This window comes from Gymnodraco acuticeps, unplaced genomic scaffold (assembly GCF_902827175.1).
Source record: "Gymnodraco acuticeps unplaced genomic scaffold, fGymAcu1.1, whole genome shotgun sequence".
NCBI classification, from domain to species: Eukaryota; Metazoa; Chordata; class Actinopteri; order Perciformes; family Bathydraconidae; genus Gymnodraco; species Gymnodraco acuticeps.
The window spans coordinates 483,194-502,723 of record NW_022990191.1 but is presented as its reverse complement, the minus strand read 5'-3'; the positions used below and the strand labels follow the sequence as shown (position 1 = coordinate 502,723).

The window sequence follows — 19,530 nt, the reverse complement described above, 5'->3', positions numbered from 1 at the left end:
AAGGAAACCATTTAGAACAAATCACCAACACAACAGTTCCCTTTATCCTGTGTATGCCTCCCCACCCCTCCCTGTAAATAATGACTGTTTAGCCTCAGTCCCACCTCACCATCAAATATGAACCTTTACATATAGTTCTGTACACATCTGCAGAGCAGCCCGCTGGACTGAAGAGAAAAGGAAATAGAATAGATGGATACATGTGTAACCATGGTTCATTAAAGGTCCCATGTCATGGCCATTTCTCCTGATCATAATTCCATTGTTTAGGTCTACTAGAATAGATTTACATTGTTCAATGTTCCAAACTCACATTGGTTTCTCATACAGCATCTCTGTATACAGTAGTATGTGTATTCACCAGCTATTCACTCTCTGTCCTAAACGGCTTGTTGGAGCTCCGCCCCCCCTCCCTGTGAGCCCAGTGTGATCTGATTGGTCGGGACGTTGCAAGGCTCGCTGCTCAATGATCTGACTTACTGGTGTGGTTTCCGGGTCGGCGATACAGCGAGAACAAGCGAAACTCATCCTGAGCACACACAAACACTCACAGCCGAAGTAAAAACAATAAGTGTGGCTTGATATTGAGAAAGAAAAAGGTTTCTAACGCTGTGAGAATGGGTCTGCGGAGAGCATTTCTCCGCGATCCCAACTCGTCTATTACCAGCGTTCAGGGAGCTCTATGCAAGTCAAAGGGGACTCCCTGTTAGTTGAACATTTACGCTAAAGGTCCTGGTGTGTGAGAAACAAATGGAAAAAGAGAAATGTCCAACGAGGCGTTCTGGGGCAGCACAGACAGGTCTTCTCTGTGTTAGAGTTTTACTCCCTACAGCAGGGTGTCAAACTCAAGGCCCGGGGGCCAAATCCGGCCCGTGACTTCATTTAATGTGGCCCCACAAGAGCTTGCAAAGAATATAATATGTTTATTATTCGGTTACATGACGATTTACAGAAGCACGTTGCCCATAAACTAGATGTCCCACAATACATCTCAAATTTGCCTTTTTTTTCAAAATGTTACTTTTTTCTTCAAAATATCACTTTTCCCCCCTTTTTTTTAACTTTTTAAATCATTTTGTGACATTCTAACTGAAGAGACTTGCAATTATTTGCCCTAAGCTTCTGCTTTCAGACGTAGTTCATTATGAAGTTATTACCCTATCCGATAATAATCCAATAGAGGCAATAATGTAATATATAATACATTATTTTATATATATTAAATATTTATATATGTATTTTCATATAGTCTTATATATAAAACTGGCCCTTTGAGTGCAACCATGATGCTAATGTGGCCCGAGATGAAATTTGAGTTTGACACTCCTGCCCTACATGGTGTACTTTGAGGGTTTGTGACTGCAGACCGTTTACATGCAGAAAAAGCTACATAACACAAGGGGATGGGTAATAACCGGAAAAGCATGACATGGGACCTTTAAGTGAAACACCACACAGCCTTTTCAGTGTGTTCAGGTGGGGGACTAGAAAACTGCATTCATAACCATCAAATGATACAGATTAGTATTAGAAGAGGGGAATAAAAAGAAAAGCATGTGTTTAAAGAAACAGAAATGAAAGTAGGCCACTAGTTGACTTCTTCCTGGCACTAAGCTGTATCGATATCCATCATTTCCATGTTATAATGTGACAGCTGTGATAAATCCCCCCATGGGACACCCCAGTATGCCCTATGTTACACTTGGTCCTAGTGTTTATGCAGTTATTACAGGGATTGATAGACCAGAGCCAAGATCAAAAGGTCAGTCAAACATGCATGTCCAGCATGCAAACAGTGGCACACACAGACATTACCATACACACACTGCACATACAGAAACACACACACAAGTCCTGTTGGTGAGCATCTACTGTACTGTGTCAGAGTTCAACAGGGCTTTGTGCTGCTGCAGCTGTGGGACTGACCTCAGACCCCCCCCCCCCCCCACCCTCAGTGTTAACTCCACACAGGGACAGAGTTCACAAGCTGTTCCTCTCAGAAACAGAACTACAGTGGCAAGAACAAGTGAGTGAACCCTTGGAATAACCTGCATTTACATATACATGTGTTCTAAAATATGGTTTTAACTCATAGCACACAAATGCTTGTTTTGTTCTTGTCCATATTGAATAAATAATTCAAACATTCACAGAGTAGGTTGGAAAAAGTGAAAACCCCTTGACTTTAACAAAAGCTAATTCAGTCAGGAGTTCGTACCTCATTTTAATCAGAAGTGTCGTTCAAGCTATTTCGACTAATAATAATCACTTTTTAAAAACATTAAACATGTTCAGTTTGCTAACCACAAGAAGCATCTGCTGATGTGAACAAAAAGATCTCAGAAGACCTACGATCCAGCAGCAAAGTGAACATAGAAGAAAATAGCAACTAGCTGGTGAAGAAAGAAGCATGTAGTGGGGAAGAGTCAGAAATGTGATTTAGGATTAGGTTGAGACCAAACTAGAAAGAGAGTGTGTATGGTCATAAACATTCCTCATGAATGTTCTCTTTCCAATTGTTTGCTAACACAACAGCCATAACAACTCCATGATGTGATATATCAATGACTGCTTCTTCTGCTGCTAGAATCAAACAATGCAGTTCTAATGAACTTTATTCGCAGCCTGTCTTCATCGTGTCCTGATCTTCTAATAGTCTGCATTCTGAGCTCAGCTTATTGGGGAGCACTTAGGGAGTAGCCTGGGTTTGACATGGATAGGAGTGAATCTAGCCAAAGGTTAACAACCCAAGAGGAAGCAAGTACATCACCACAAAATCCATCATTCTTGTTTAGTTTACAAGAGCATTCAGATTCAAAGTACTTAGTAAGTGCAGAGGAAGGACGGTTACATATGGCCAGCCATATGAATACATGCTTTGTGCTGTCTCATAAGAGCAGCCTCTGTGAGATACACCAATATACACATTTCCCCAACAGAAGCATTCAAATACAAATAAAAGAAATAAAAACAGAACATGACATTTAAGACAACCATGCATTTAGTGGTTTCTAACAATCCTCCTCAGAGAGTACACCTGTGCAAAATAGTATATTAAGTACATATAGTGATCAAGTTTTAAACAATATAATAAAAGAATAAAAGCTAATGTTCCAGTTCCAGCCTTTCATGGCTCTGGTGCTGCGTTCAGGAGGTGCTCATCAAGCAGGAGAAACATCTGGAAGCTGCTTTCACTGCATCCTGGCCTTTACAAGGCTTATTCCTCGACGTAACAATTAGAAAGGTTTGGCCTAAGTCATTCTTGATTCTTACTCATCGTTGATTGCACGTATTGTAAGTTGCTTTGGCTAAAAGAATCTGCGTAAATAAAATGCAAAAACAAATAACAGGATAGAATCATATCTGACTTGTGTGGTCATCAGAGGTGAGTGCATCAGCTGGACCGCAGAACAGTCATTTGTATAAGTTAACGAGGCCCTCCTGAACGCAGCATTATTTCAGTGTTGCACTATAGTTCCCAGGATGCAGGGTTTCAGGGTATTGTTCAAGTAACTCTTTCACGTAGCCCTGGTCAAAGTGTCACTGGGTGTGTTTCAGACTGGTCCCTTGATCAGTGACCACCAACACATCTCTAGCAAAAGTGTCAAAGAAATTAATTGTGCAACTGTAGTTGTAACAATGCTAACTGTAGAACTTTAAATCATTTTATGGTTTTTTTGCATTTACATGTATCACGTGTCTTTTCATTGTAAAGTTCAGCTAAAGCTAATAATATTATCCATGGGGAGGGCAGATATAAAAGTTCAGACCCCTCCCTGTTTTTATTTAAGAAATGAGTGTATCTGTTTTGTTTGCCATCATCATTAACAATAACAGGCACGAAAGCTTTTTTCTGGCAGACATTATTACATGTGAACACACTACTAATACAAATGAACGATGGCTATGTTCTATTCAAGGCCTGACAGTGTTCCAAATCCCAGACTAACATAATAATGAAACCAGTATGATGTCCAAATTGTTTGTGGATTTTTGCGTGGATGTGTCATTAATCTTGAATTGTATATTAGACGCGCGCTAACTGCCCCAAAAATGCATTGCAGCTCATCAGACTGTCCAATGACTGCGAGGGAGAAATATGAACCATTAGATAAAAAATGATCAGTGATGGTCGGGGGAGTTAAGGAAGAGTTAAGAGGAGAGGTCCAGGAGCTCACATGTGTACTGTGCTGTAGAAAACATATTTAGCTTTAACTTCAATTTCCTTAAAGAAATACTGGAAAATATTAAATTGAGCTGATTTTTTCAAATCATTCTGCAGGGACTGCAAAATGAGTGATCAATGAACCTGCTAAGCCAGTGACAGGTTTGACACACACCCAATGTAGAGGACATTATTGTATTACTGTAAATCCTCAAATAGAATGCAGTGTTTAGATTACTGCTATATTTACTACAGATAAATCAGAGCATCTAGCTCATCTGCTGCAACAAAACTCAACCTGGACGTTCCATGATAGAAGCTTGGCAATAAAGAGGAGGAAGGTTTCCTCTGCACGGCTGCCAGTGTTTTAAAGTCAAACAGATACATAGAGGACACGTTCATTCTGCATTAACAGCAAACAACTAGAACCGTAAATCAACATGGCAACAGGGAGAAAATCTGAATATTTTAAAATGTACTTATAGCATAATTTAATATAGTAAAAAATACCTTTTTTTTCCTTCATTTGAGAAAATACAGTAATCATGTCTTGCACCCTTCCCACACTGAATAAACGGAAACGTTGACTTAATTCAATGTATGATGTCAACACATTTCACATAACTGTATTAGGTTAATCGAAAGCAATAATATTACATTTAAATAGGTTCAACTTAATACATTTAGATAAAGTCAACGTTTCAGTGTACCTCCTGATTAATTAATAAAGATTCCTCATTTATATTGTCGACTTATTTCAAGTCGTGTGCCCTGAAGAACAGTATGCAGCCTTGCACATACAGTCACAGACAATCTGATGTCACACAATCCTTCCCAGCTGGTGAGCTGCAGAGGTGATATCTCTCAGTGAGTCTCGATGACCACCGGCTCAAAGATACCAGGTGTTCCTCTGGGAAAACACAGAAACATGCTCGGTCAGATAAAAGAAAGTAGATTGTTAAAAGATACAGTAGATAAAAACTGCGTACCTGTTGGAGAGCTGTGTCCCGCTGAGGGCGGTGGTTCCATCTTTACTGACAAACAGTCTCAAGTTGCTGTCTGAAGGAAAACAAGGAATCCAGGAGAGACGTTTACATTATGATACACACATGCTGACCTACATCCCATAAACTCTGTCCTACCTTCATTGTTGCTGCTGTCAGAAAAGTTCTGGCTCTGGACGATCTTCTCCACGATGTCGCCTGCATCGATGCGGGTGTCGTCCACACAGCTGGGCTGCCTCTCCACCAGGTCCTTCTTCCTCCTGACGACAGGAAAATAACATTAATGTCTGAAATACACTCAAAGTCAGGAAGCATTAACGTCCTGCTTTTTGCCACAATTGATCATTTTAGAGGGGGGGTTGAGTGATCTTTTTCTAAGCAAATCCCATGAGCAGACCCAAAATAAACACTGAATGTATCGACTGACAGACGCTGTGTGTTTCAGAGCTGATAGAGCTCCTCTGTAGACAGCTATACCATTTCAAATTCACCCACTACCAGAGTATGCTGCAAAAACTAAACCGTTGACTTTAATTAAAAGTATTAAGTCACATTTCACATTAAGTTAGTTGAAAGCAATAATATTAAGTTGAACCTGTTTAAACCTAATATTACAGCTTTCCACTAAGCTAATACAGTTATGTGACATTTGTTGACATAAAAAACTTGATTAAAGTCAACGTTTCAGGGTTTTCAGTGTAAGTGCAAAGTGTTCACAGTTCAGAGTACGACATGGTAGTGTATCTGAATTGAGACACAAACTACATTACACTTTAAAATTGTACTTTTAATAGCTATATTCTCAGTAACATGATAATCGGAAATAGTTGTAACACCCCACTTTGCATAGATATCAATGCTGTTAGCATTGGGGCCAACGTTTTAACATCATATTGTTTCAGGAGCTTCATGAAGACATGTAGCGTTAGCTACCATTGCAGCTGTCTCCTCACCCACTGATCTCCTTAGCCTTTCAAACAAAGCTGCTGAACTAAACTTCTTAGAGCTTGTTTCATCACAGGGTTGTCTCTGTGTGGGCTTGTGGTTGAAAATGAATAAATGAATGTGAACAGAGAGCGGTGACCTTGCACAATGATGTTGCCCCTTCTCTATAATTTAGTGTTAGCATGCCAACATTTGCTGTTAAGCCCTAAAGAAAACTGCAGCTTATGAGAGTTGTTTTAGTTCTGAAATGATTGAGTGCCGCCCTCTGTGGTTCTGGATGAAATCAGATGATTTGTCCTCTGGAGAACACAGATGTCTGGACCAAAATGGTCTAAACCAAACCAAACAACATTTCATTCAGCAGAATGCCTCGCTAGTTGATCAAATGCATTTTGTAACTTTAGGAGGAATGTTTTGTATGATTAATGGACTTTATAACTGATAAATCCAGAAAGCAAATGCTACGAAAAGGAAATGTGTGTTCTAATAAAGTGTGTAAGTATTTACTGTCAGGTATAGGTAGTGTCATTTTATTTGTATAGTTGCTCTTTGACAACAGCACATGAGGAGTGAGGGTATGAGGCTTGTTTTTGTGCTGGTTGGCATTCAGTGTGAGCAACACACACTCCACACAATCCTCCTCTCACATCATGAGCGCCTAAAGAATTTCTGGCTTGCAGGTTTACACATGCCTGAGATTCAGACTTCTGTCAGAGTGATGCTGTCCAGACACGCCTCGGTGTTATGTCACAGGTGTGTATCTACCTGGAGGATCTGTTGGACATGAGCGCTGCTGCAGAGGGGGGGGGGGGGCCTCTCTGGTTTGGTGGGAGATGCATGTCGCTGAGGCTCGGTGGAGGTTGAGGGGGCGTTCTGGGCTAACCCAGTGGAAACACTACTGCTGGAGGAGGCGTTCCTCTGGTGACTGAGGTCAGTCAGGCTGGAGCAGCGAGAGTGAGCCGTGCTGTAGCCTGGAGGAGAGGAGAAGAGGAGAGGAGATGATTTGTTTGTGGAAGTGTGGTGTAGACTCCAGACAAACAGTTCATGATCTTAGTCTTGATCTTGTTGTTTCACATAAAGCCTGAGTGTCTCTCAAAAACATCTGCAGGAAGTGTTTGGTTCAATGACTGAATGAAAACCTCCTTTTAGTTAAAAGGACAAATTAGTGACAGTAGTGGTGAGTACAGAATGAATGCTGCACCGAAAAACTTTCGTTGACTTTAATAAACGTATTATGTAATCAATTACATATAACTGTATTAGGTTAGTTGAAAGCAATAATATTACATTTAAATAAAATGTATTAGGTTCAACTTAATATTATTGATTTCAACTAACCTGCAGTAATATAGTTATGAGAAATCTGTTGACATAAAACATTGAATTAAAGTCAATGTTTCAGTTTTTTCAGTGCAATCAGATAGGGAAACTAATGTAATATGCATTCATTATTAACAGTGCACATGATGGAATGTGGTATTAGAACGTGCCAGATGCCCGCCCCCCTCCTGACCTGAGATCTTGCTGTGCTGGCTGGCTTGGCTGGAGCTGCGGATATGACCAGTGTGGAAGACCTCCTCTGACACACACTCCCCCTCCTCAGGAAGCCCTGCAGAACACACACCGTAAACACACACACACACACATCTGACTGAAGAACATGGATCAGAAACATGATCCGGTCCATTCTGAAGCCTTTAGCCGTGTCTCTCTGTCACTTTCAAACATTTAGGTTTTTCACATCAGAACTTGCCAACTGGCATTTTTTTGTTTTATTTTGTAAAATGTTGTCTTGAATACCTGTTAAAAAATTGGTTCGACAAAATTGGAAAACATACTTACTCTTTAATCATTTTGGGATGTAATTTAAATATTTGTATGTTATCTTGATCTACTTATATTACCATTAAAACGCTATGGACACAGGGAACCATGCTGAGCAGTTACCTGAGCTACGTACTGATGACTGTCTGGGTTTGAAGGTGCGTGCCCCCCCGCTGACGCCCCCCAGAGGCTGCCCTGTGGGGTCAGTGCTCTCCCCCTTACAGTCTAGCTGCAGGGTTGGGTCTTCGTCTCCAATGGAGACAGATTTGGTCGTGTTGGGAGGCCTAGTGATGTCAAAAACTCAAATAAAGTCACCACAGTCACAGTCTCATTTGTGGGTCAGAGGGGAACAGGGACAGTTGCATATTGGGATTGTCAAAAAACTGAAATGTAGATATTGAAGTTGTATAACAAGTTGTATTGTATAATATTGAAACACTAAGTCTTAGGTTGGTGTAATCTTGCAATAAAATGGTACTCCTTTGCTGAGTCATTGTTAAGTAGAATATGAACACACATGATACTCATATTTTAAGATTCAGTGTGACTGTTAGTATCATATATCTTACAGTATGTGCTGAATGTTCATAAATTGGTTTAATGTGCATCAATGCATACACAGCAAACTGGAACTACGAATAGGTCCTTTGGCTTACTCTGGCTAATCTACACTATCGGTCTAATTTACCTAAATGTAACAAGTATAGGTTAAAGCTATAGCTTGTTTGTGTTTTTTCTGATAGGGTGTGCACAGAGTCAGAATCCCTGACCAAGAGGAACTCACATTTTAAAGCAGGGATCCCCAGACAGGAGAGTCATTCCAATTGTTACCTATAAATGAAGACGTGTTACTAAACCACAGGGATGAGTGTGTGTGTGTGTGTGTGTGTGTGTGTGTGTGTGTGTGTGTGTGTGTGTGTGTGTGTGTGTGTGTGTGTGTGTGTGTGTGTGTGTGTGTGTTGTCCCTGCCTTGAGGATAGAGTTGTCCTGCCGGGTGTTTTTGGTGTCATAACCCTCCAGGATGCAACAGCGAACTGTGGAGCCTGAACCAGCAAACTCAGCTATGTTGAGATCAGCAAAACCTAGCTGCAGACAGACAGACAGACAGACAGACAGACAGACAGACAGACAGACAGACCAGGACAGACAGACAGACAGACAGACAGACAGAGAGACAGACAGACAGACAGACAGACAGACAGACAGACAGACAGACAGACAGACAGACAGACAGACAGACAGACAGACAGACAGACAGACAGACAGACAGACAGACAGACAGACAGACAGACAGACAGACAGGAGGAGAGAAATGAGAACATAATTGGTGTAATGTGTTAAAAACATTGAAAGTTAAATATGAAGTGTATTCAAGTGTGGCTCATTTCTTCTCAAAGGACATGAATGCAGTGAAAGAGAGCGAGGATCTTCTCGTGGAAGTCAATAACCTCCTTTAACCTCGTGTTTTATGATTTTCGCTCAGTCAGCACTGCTTCTCACTTGAGGGGTCACAGTGTTTGGTGGTGTGTGTCTGTCATTGTCCATCATATGAACATGTCTATTCAGATGTGTTCCATATGTGTTCCCAGTGAATCTATAAATGCTTCTTTTTTAATAGAAGTTATTGCTCAAAATGTGAAGATGTACTTCATCAAGTGCTTCGATGGGTTCAGAACAAAAATGATCACGACTAGTATTTCATAACAAGATTGTTTTGACACAGAAGAAGATGATATCTGGTTGGATTATACATCCAAAACGTTGGTCCAGTGAGAGTCGTGAAAACTACTGCAGAGCAGGGCTGAGATTTCTACGGAGCCCCTAAAGCAGTGGTTCTCAAACTTTTTCTGTCTTTGGAGGAAAAAAAAGTCGGGCCCCCCCATCACAAATAGTCACGTAATGGGCCAAGTTAACATTTATTGATTAAAATACATCAATATGAACGTTCCTTTAAGAAAAATAAAAAAATCACTTTGCTAGATCAGTGATAATAAAACAATGCTCCATAAGTCTGTGTGGTCAGAAAAAATAAATACATAATACAATTGTGCAATCCCTTTGCTAGAACAATAAGTTATAATACTTTGCAATCTGTGCAAAAAAATGAAAAGAAAGAAAATGCTGATATTTGGCAAAAAAAGTGTGTCTTATCATTAGTGGCTGCAATGAGCCTGTTTGGCACTGCACATTTCTTCAAAACGGCTCAGTGGCGGTGCCAGAGATTTCTTTTGGGGGTGCTGTGGGGTAGCTTGACGTTTCATAGAGGGTGCTCAAACATTTAGGGTTTCCCATTAATGTACCGGGCGCTACAGTGGAATTTTCTACTGCAACAATCCCCACGCATATACACACAAAATAATATCCAGGGGATGCATGCAGAGCTGTCATTGGCTGAGACTGTTACAATGAAGGCTCGATAATCAGCTCATGGCATATAGGTGTAAGCAGGGGTAAAGTGCTATTTTTATAAGTGGGGCGTGGACCTAACATAGGGGGGTCCGGGGGCAAGCTCCCCCGGGAGGATTATGTTTTTAAATATTGAAGTTCAAAGCATCAATCTGGTGCACTTTGAGAGCAAAATGAAGACACCCATATGAAACAGAACTGTAAACAGATTTACTTTTTTTATGGATATTTTACAAATCACTCCCCTTTTAAACTTTATTCTTGTTTTACTGTCATATAGTATTTCAAACCTGTTTTTCATTTATTCTCTCATTTTTTTATAACTATAATGATCATATAAACGGGAGCCTCGGAAATAATTGTTTACATTAATCGTGACCAAAACGTGAACTATCTAAACACTGAGAGAGTCCTTTAGCTCACTGAGCCTCTCAGTCTGTCAGGAGAGGACTCTCCTCCACCTTGTTGTTGAAAAATCTCCTTATATCCGTTAGCGTAGCTCGCTAGCACCAGAAGCTAACAACAACGATCTCGGTGCCGGAGATCGTTGTTGTTAGCTTCTGGTGCTAGTCTCTCTCTCTCGCTTGCGCACGCACACAAAATGGCTCGTTCCACACAGAACCGAGCTTGAATAAAATACAAAGACCTAGACGTAATTTTACTGTACTGTATCATATTATTTTCGAATCAATAATTTTTCAAATTCTGATTTTTTTTTCTTTTTTTATAAAAATGTTTCCTCTTGTCATGCCTCTGCACACCCCACTTTGAGAAACACTGCCCTAAAGGGACCTGGAAAAAAAGAGAGAGAAAATAAAAAGTCGGGATAACGTGTTAGTATTGTGTATAGTTTTGATTGTCCGGCAGTGGCTCAGTCAGTAGGGGCTTGGACTGTGAGAGGACTTTGGTCTCAGGAGGAAATAAGTGAATTGTTTGTTTTGTGGATCGCTTTTGTTTCGTCAAACTTATAGTTGTGTTTTTTTTTGTTCTGAGTCCCCCCCAAACAGCCTTGCTGGCTGGGGGTTTCCCCTGACCTGTGTGTTTTTTCGATCGGATGGATAAACTGGCAAAGAAAACGGGAATGGATTTATCAACTGCGTCACGGATCACGGACATTGACACACTACAGCAGAGTGCGGAGAAGGACGGGACAACTGTGAATGGAAAAGGAAAGGACAATGACAACGAAAATGCAAATGGACAAAATGAAAAAACAGGAGTAGGAAAACAAAAGGAGGTGAGAGAGGAGTTTGAGTTGATTGTGGAGGAGGAGAAATATAAAAAGGAGCTGACAGTGGTGGTGGCGGTGGAGAGTGGGAAAGCAGTGGTAACTGTTATGGATCTGCTAAAAGGAGTTAAGAAAGAATGTGGGATTGTGATGGGATGTCGGGTGAAAGGAAATGGGCTATATGAAGTGACAATGGCTGAAGAAAAAGGAAAAAATAAACTGTTGGATGGAATAAGAATCAATGGGGTTTTGGTGCGGGGCAGAGACTGCATGGCAAAAGAACTCACGGTGTCATTCCTAAATATACCTTCGTATATATTGGACACTACAATTAAAAGCAGATTGGCAATGTGGGGGGTTTTGCCTGTCTCGGCAATAAAGAGAAGAATGTGGACCGGCACTGATGTGGTTGATGGGACGAGGTTTCTGAGAGTGGAATTCAATAAGGAAGTGCGGTCACTTCCGTACTCCACAAGGTTCGAGACTCTAGAGGGGCCGGAATAATTCAGGGTGATTCACGACAAGCAGGTACCGGTCTGCAGGATGTGCATAAGGCCAGGGCATTTATACAAAGAATGCCCTGAGTTTAAATGCTATAAATGTGCCAAGCAGGGACACTATGCCCGGGACTGTGTGACTCGGGAGGAGGGGGCAAGCGGAGCCAGGGGGAGAGAAAGTGCCCAGGCGGAAAACACAGCGGAGAATGGAATGGAGGAAGAGGAGGGTGGAAGTCAGGAAGAGAGTGAAGAAGAGGATATAAGTGATAAGGCTGGGAGCAGGATAAACGAGGAAGCTGTGGCTGCTGTCGCGGCGGTGTTTGTGGCGGCTGCCGCAAAGAGAGAAGCTGACGCGGCTGCCATGGATGGTGGAGGAGACGGACGGAGGAAGAAGGGGAAAGCAGACGAAGGAAAGATGTGTCGTAGCAGAGCCAATACTGCTGCTGTTCCGGCTGCTGCGGATGATGGACAGAATGCGAGGAGTGGTGAAGGTTTGGTTGAGACTGAAGTAGAGGCTGTGGTGGATGTAATTCTGGGGGCAGAAACTGATATCGAGGCTGAAGCGGACGTTGAAGTTGAACCTGATCCTGAGGCTGGAGGAGGAGCTGTCGGTGGGAGGAGAGGGAGGAGGAGGAGGAGAAGGAGGCGGAGGACAGACGGCTGAGGGAATGGAGGTCAGCTCGGTTGTGTCGGACATGGAGGAGGGAGGGGACGACGAGGAGAACGAGTATGAGGACGAGGAGGTGGAGATGAAAGGACCCATAGAGGAGAAGATCTTTGGCGAGGCGAATGCTGGGTTAAAGAGCAGAGGAATGAGGAGAGAATCCAGCAGGCTGAATGCAAAGAGGAAAGCCGATAACGAGAAAGCGGTGGAGAGAAGACGGGTGAAAGCGACAGGAGGAGTTGCAAAGTGTCCGGACAAAAAATAAATAGAATGAAAACAATAATAACCTTAATAACACTTGTAATGGTGACAATTTCCTCTTTCAATGGAAATGGGCTGAGGTCCAAGGACAGGAGAGAGCAGGCCTTAATGATATGTGACTCAGACATGATTTGCTTGCAAGAGACACATTGGGATGAAAGGTGTGTGGAGGATGTAAGGAAAGAATGGATGGGAGAAATGTATGTAAATAATGGGAGTGTGGGTGCTAGAGGGGTGGTTAAAAGGGGATGTGATTAGAAGACCTGCATCAGAAAAAGTGTGGATGAGTGTTGTGAATGGTATGACTGGCAGGAGAATGTGGGAGAATGTGAAAATTAAGTGGAACAGTATTGAATGTGATAACTTTGATTTTTTGTTGAGGCATAATAGGGTGTTTAACAACCTGATCATTAGCCATTTTGATGCAACTGTTGAGAGAGAGTGTGATGTGTGTAGGGATCAGGTTGAAACGTGTTTGCATGAGTTTGTTGAATGTAAAGAGCTTGTTGTTTTTTTTGGAAGGATGAAAGAGTTAATTGGTAGATGTTGGAATGAATGGTATGTGAGAGAAATGGAATGGAAGGAGCTGTGGCTGTTTGGTGTGATTGAGAAGAAGGATGAATGCAATGTGAATCTTTTAAATTATGTTCTGAGCCATGCAAGGCATGCGGTCCAAATAAGGAGGAACATTGCCCATTTCGAGGGTAAAATGTCAGAGTGCATATAATGAAGAGGACAGTAAAAAGGGACATTAACCTTGTGCTAATACATGTGGAAAAGGACTCTATTGAATGTGTGTATTATGAGCAATGCTTTATGTAGTTGTGATGAGATGTTAAATGTCTATTTTTGATAATAAAAGATTTAAAAATAAAATAAAAAAGTAGGGGCTTGGACTGTGAGTCGTAGGGTCGCCGGTTCAAGTCCCTGACCAGACCTAGGATATGTAGTGTGGACTTCTACTTGGAGAGGTCCCAGTTCACCTCCTGCCCTGCCGTGGTGCCCTTGAGCAAGGCACCGGACTTATATATTTACTTGCGGACACACACACATATATTCATATAAATATATACAATTTCAGAATCAAACAAGTATGAGAGCACTCTCATAATAACGTAACACAATCAGAGACTGGATATATCCCCCCCTCTCTCTGGTCGCTGAAATGGGGAATTGAAATTACGGGCCAAAAGTTGTATTTACAAGTATTCAAAGTAAGCAGAGGACACCAAACCAACTGAGACCCGTCTGTCCGCCGCATCTACACACTGTACAACACACACACCTACACACTGTACAACACGCACCTACACACTGTACAACACACACACCTACACACTGTACCACACACACACCTACACACTGAACCACGCACACACCTACACACTGTACTACAGCTCCTAAAGCATAATAAGGCTACAGCCGTTGTGTATTTTAGTATGTGAAGCACTAAATGGTTTTAGAAACATCTGGACTCTTTGTTTGTAGTTATCTACTAAACTAAAGCAAATAAAGAGAGTAGGCCTGTTATACTGAGTGATATATATTATACACACTGCTCTGCTTTCTGCACGGACCTCACAGCTGTTCTCTCTGGAAACATCGCAACGTGATGAAAGCAGTTTCTAAAATAATATCCAGGGGATGCATGCAGAGCTGTCATTGGCTGAGATAAGTCCGGCCGTGCGTCACGCCTCCACCGTTCCCGGAAATGCATCCGCGGAGGAGCCGTGGAGGAACCATCAGTGTCTCCTCGGTTAGAGCTCCTCCAGAGAGCCTCCTCGACGCTCGATCCTCGGTGTGCATTTAGAGAAATGAGATGTCCTTCAACATGGCGCGCTCAAATTCATTTCCAGGTCACTTCCGGAGGACCGAGGAGTTGAGGAGTCGAGTGTCAAAGAATATTTCTGTCTTTACTCCTAGATATTTAACCTTTTCTGTGTGACGCCAGCTTTAAGGAATGTGCTCCAGCACTTAGTCTTAGTTTTATGACTGGTCAACTCTCAGTCACAGAGCCTAAGAGTCAGATAAGTGATTCAGTGTCTCCAGGTGTTAACGCCCCATCCCCCAATATGTGGTTTAACTCTCTGTAAACTTAAATGGTCTATCGAGAGAGATACTGGGCAGAATTGACATGGCAACCCACCCGTGCAGTCAGAACCTTTGACTGTGTGACTTGTGATGTGAATTTCTCCGGCCGATACTTGTATTAAAGATCCGTGTTTGACATCAGAACTCCTGCTCGTCCCGTGTCTCTCTGAGTCCTGACTCTCCATTGCTGCAGAAGTTTCCCTTACATCGAGGAGGGGAAATTTGGGGTATTGAGAAACCTCTCTTGTATATAGAAATGTTTATTGATTGGGATAAACCCCTTGAGATGCACCATCTCGTTTTCAAGGACTGACAGCCAGACCGTGATTCACGCCGCGCGTCGTCACGGTTCAAACAAGCCGAACGCTACCACAAGAACATTCAACTCACCATGGATCCCGAACTGCTGATCAACTCACCAGAGTCAGATGAAGGTCTCTTCGACATCGGCTACCCGCCATCCACGGTTCAGCAGTCGGATCTAAGCCAAGCATCCGAACGGAGCCGCGTGCGCTCGGCAATCAGTGTCCCACACACCAGCTGCCACCGCTCCCACTCACGCTCCCCCAACGAGATACCTCCAACTCCGACAGGTCCCAGGCTTCGTCTACTCCGCCAGCGAGGGCAAACAACCGGGGCCACAACAGGCACAGCCAGCTCCAATCTCCCCACCAACGGCAGCCTCATTAGCAGCCCCCGGCCACTCGCAGCGGCGCACTCGACACGCCTCTCGGACCGAGCCGCACTCCGAAACGGAGCCCGAGCTACGGAGCCCGAGCTACGGAGGTGGACAGTCATTCAACTCCAACGTTTCCTGAAAGAAAACGGCATCGACTTTCACAGAAATGACAACAAGGCTAGACTGTTCAACCTCTACAAAGCCTACAGTAGCACAACGGCAAGAACAACGAGACACACAGCTCTTCCTGCTCCAGAGCCAACCACCGCACGAGCACCACTGGTCGTGACGTCACAGGCCTCCGTCTTCCTCCACGGACACAGCCCGACTCACCAGCACCCCCTGGTGGGGGCCAGGTCGTATTGCCCTCTGTGCCTGCTCTCTCTGTGTCTGACATGTTGCAGCTCATGTCAACCTTTCTCTCGTCCCTGTGCTCACAGGCTTCACAAAATCCCCTTGCACTTACATCCCTTCATCCTTCCATCCCTTCTTCTTCTCTACCTTCAGCAGTCCACAGCAACCCAGCTTCTGCTTACCTTCCTCCTTTAGCAGCTAACCCCGTAGCAACAGCGCCTCACCCAGTAACCCAAGGGGCCATGCTACATGCTAACCCATTAGCCGACTCTTACCCAGTACCTTCTTTCCCAACTGGTCTATCCTTTTCCCCTCCCCCCATCCCTTCCCCCAACAACCAAACGTTTTTCCTCCCTGTGCAACCAGCTACACTCTAGCACAGCAACACCACCCATCCAGCCAGCCTCCTCAGTCTATCGCCCTTCCCCCGTGTCCCCCGTCTTGCGCCAGCAGATTCTCCTAGGTAACTACGTAGACTTAGCTCAGCTACTACAGCCATCAATCATCGACACTAGCCAGCCCAGGGAAATGCAGACCAACTTCGGTTTAGTCCAACTGTGAAATCCATCACCTCTGAGGTCTAATAATAATAATAAATAATATTTTTATAGCGCCTTTCAGGAAACCCAAGGTCGCTTACAAGTCGGGTAGGGGGGGGGGGGGGGGAGTAGGGGAAAAAAGGCAGACAGGTTAAGGGGGGGGGGGGGGGGGGGAAGTAGCGGAAAAATAAACCTATTAAACTAACTATACAGTGGCGAAAGCCTTGGTAAAAAGGTGCGTTTTGAGGGCTTTTTTGAAAATGTCCAGGGTGGGGGCGCTGCGGATGTCGGGGGGGAGAGAGTTCCAGAGGGTGGGGGATGCCACACTGAAGGCTCTGTCACCAAAAGTCCGCAACCTGGTGCGGGGGGTGGAGAGGAGATCCTGTCCAGATGATCTTAGCTTCCGGGATGGAGTGTGGTAGCGGAGAAGGTCAGACAGGTATTGGGGGGCGAAGGCATGGAGGGATTTGTAAGTCAGAAGAAGGAGTTTATAGGTGATACGGTGCTTGACTGGGAGCCAGTGTAGGTGGATCAGGGTGGGGGTGATGTGCTGCCAGGGCTTGGTGTGAGTGAGCACCCTGGCAGCCGAGTTCTGCACATACTGGAGCCTGTCCAGGGCTTTACTGGGAACCCCGAACAGGACTCCGTTGCAGTAATCCAACCGGGAGGAGACGAATGCATGAATGAGGGTCTCGGCCACGGAATCAGAGAGTGATGGTCGTAGACGGGAGATGTTCCTGAGGTGATAGAAGGCAGACTTAGTGACGGATTTGATGTGTGACTGAAATGAGAGAGTGGAGTCAAGGATGACACCCAGGTTACGGACTTCGGGAGACGGGGAGATGGAACAGCCGTCAATGTGGAGGAGGAGATCCCCAACCTTCCGGAGCAGTGCTTTGGGGGCCACAACCATGAGCTCAGTCTTCTTACTGTTGAGTTTGAGTAGATTTGCTGTCATCCAGGTTTTTATGGCGTGGAGACAGTTGACCAAAGACTGTGGAGGGAGCTGGGCGGATGGTGAGGTGCTGAGATAGAGCTGAGTGTCGTCAGCGTAGCAGTGGAAATTGAGACCGAATTGACGTATGATCTGGCCAAGGGGGAGCATGTAAATGGTGAAAAGTAGGGGACCAAGCACGGAGCCTTGGGGGACACCATGGTTGACTGGGGCCGAGGGGGAGGATGAGCCGCTGATGCTAACAAACTGAGACCTGGTTGATAGATAGGACTGAAACCATGACAGAGCTGGGCCAGTGATGCCAAGGTTGTTAGAGAGGCATTTCAGGAGGACTGTATGAGAAACAGTGTCAAAAGCAGCAGAGAGGTCGAGGAGGATGAGAATACTGATTTGTCCGGAGTCAGCAGCGAGAAGGAGGTCATTAGTGATCTTGAGGAGGGCGGTCTCTGTGCTGTGATGTGCTCTGTAGGCTGACTGTAGGGGTTCGTAGAGCTCATGGTTGGACAGATGTTGATGAAGCTGGGCGGCGACTGCTCTTTCCAAGGTTTTGCTAAGGAAAGGAAGGTTGGAGATCGGTCGGTAGTTGTTCAGCTCCTCAGGGTCCAAACCAGGCTTCTTGAGGATGGGAGTGATGGAGGCGGTTTTGAAGCAGGAGGGAACTATACCAGATGACAGAGAGGAGTTGATGATGTCTGTTATGATGGGGCAGAGGGTGGGAAGGCAGGCCTTGACCAGCACCGTGGGCATGGGGTCAAGGGAGCAGGTGGAGGCCTTAGCATTGGTCACCAGCTTCGAGACCAGTGGAACATCCACTGGGGAGAAGGAGGAGAGAGAGCATTGGGGATTGAGGGGTTGAGCCGGGAGTGTGCATTTCTGTGTCAGGGGCCAGTGCAGAGAGGGGGAGGGGGCGGGCACCAGGAGTTGTTGATGAATGGAGATCACCTTAGCCTGAAAAAAGTTGAGGAATTTGGAGCAGAGGTCAGGAGCTTCAGCAGTGTGCGTGGCAGGGAGGGGGCGGAGCAGTCGGTTGATGGTGGAGAATAAGGATCTGGGGTGATTTTGTTGTGAGGTGATGAGGGAGGAGTAGTAGGCGGTCTTGGTCTTGGAGAGAGCCTCCTTGTAGGACCTTACATGGTCCACCAGGGCCATACGGTGGACGGTGAGGCCAGTTCGTCTGGAAAGCCGCTCCAACCGACGACCAGTTTGCTTCATTGTGCGAAGATCAGAGGTGAACCATGGTGCCGGGCGGAGAAAAGACACCGTCCGGCTTCTGAGGGGAGCCAGAGAGTCCAGGCTGAGAGAGAGGGCAGTGTTGTAGCGGGCCACCAACACGTCCGGCGAGGTGTCGGAGAGACTAAGGACTTAACCCCCGCAGAGTTCGCCCTAGCTTTTTCCCTTTACCGCGACGTCATCTGCTTAGTCTATCTCACACGCAGAACCGAGTTAGACGAGTACCTCCTCATAGAGCTCGACATGGCTTCGGAGGCTCAGGGTTTTACACCTACCACGTCCACTTCACTAGCCAAGCCGCCGGCCGCATCAAGCAGTTCAACCAGGGAACATACTGGGGCGCTCTGGACTCCGAGCTTTACTGTCGCAGCACGCGCATCCCTCTCTTGCCAATTATGTGGAGCCCCCTCTCACCCGGCCTCAGCATGCTCAGTCAGCGCTCCACCACCTCAAACACCTCACTCACTTTCCTCTCCATCACGCAACGCCTCAGACTTCAACCGTCTATCACCCGCAGGGAGGCAGGATGGTGTGTAATAACTTCAATGAGCAAGGCTGCTTTCTCTCTAACTGCCCCCTAATTCACATCTGCTCTTTCCGCGGCGTCGCTCATACCAGGAGCACCTGCCCCCACAACCCAACCTAACATTTATGGCAGTGTAACGGAGGCCCGGTTCTGGGTAAACCG

At 44.8% G+C, this 19,530-nt stretch overlaps 1 protein-coding gene across 1 annotated transcript in view; it reads right to left on the bottom strand.

The window, feature by feature from the left end:
* Window positions 1-2,155: 2,155 nt before the first annotated feature.
* LOC117547298 (protein FAM102A-like) overlaps window positions 2,156-19,530 on the bottom strand; it is a 58,909-nt gene continuing 41,534 nt past the window's right edge. The window contains 9 exon segments of the mRNA XM_034217925.1: window positions 2,156-5,075; window positions 5,155-5,224; window positions 5,308-5,429; window positions 6,880-6,914; window positions 6,916-7,085; window positions 7,628-7,723; window positions 8,062-8,222; window positions 8,723-8,769; window positions 8,908-9,024. Of these exon segments, the coding sequence (XP_034073816.1) occupies window positions 5,030-5,075; window positions 5,155-5,224; window positions 5,308-5,429; window positions 6,880-6,914; window positions 6,916-7,085; window positions 7,628-7,723; window positions 8,062-8,222; window positions 8,723-8,769; window positions 8,908-9,024 (864 nt within the window). The 3' untranslated portion in view covers window positions 2,156-5,029.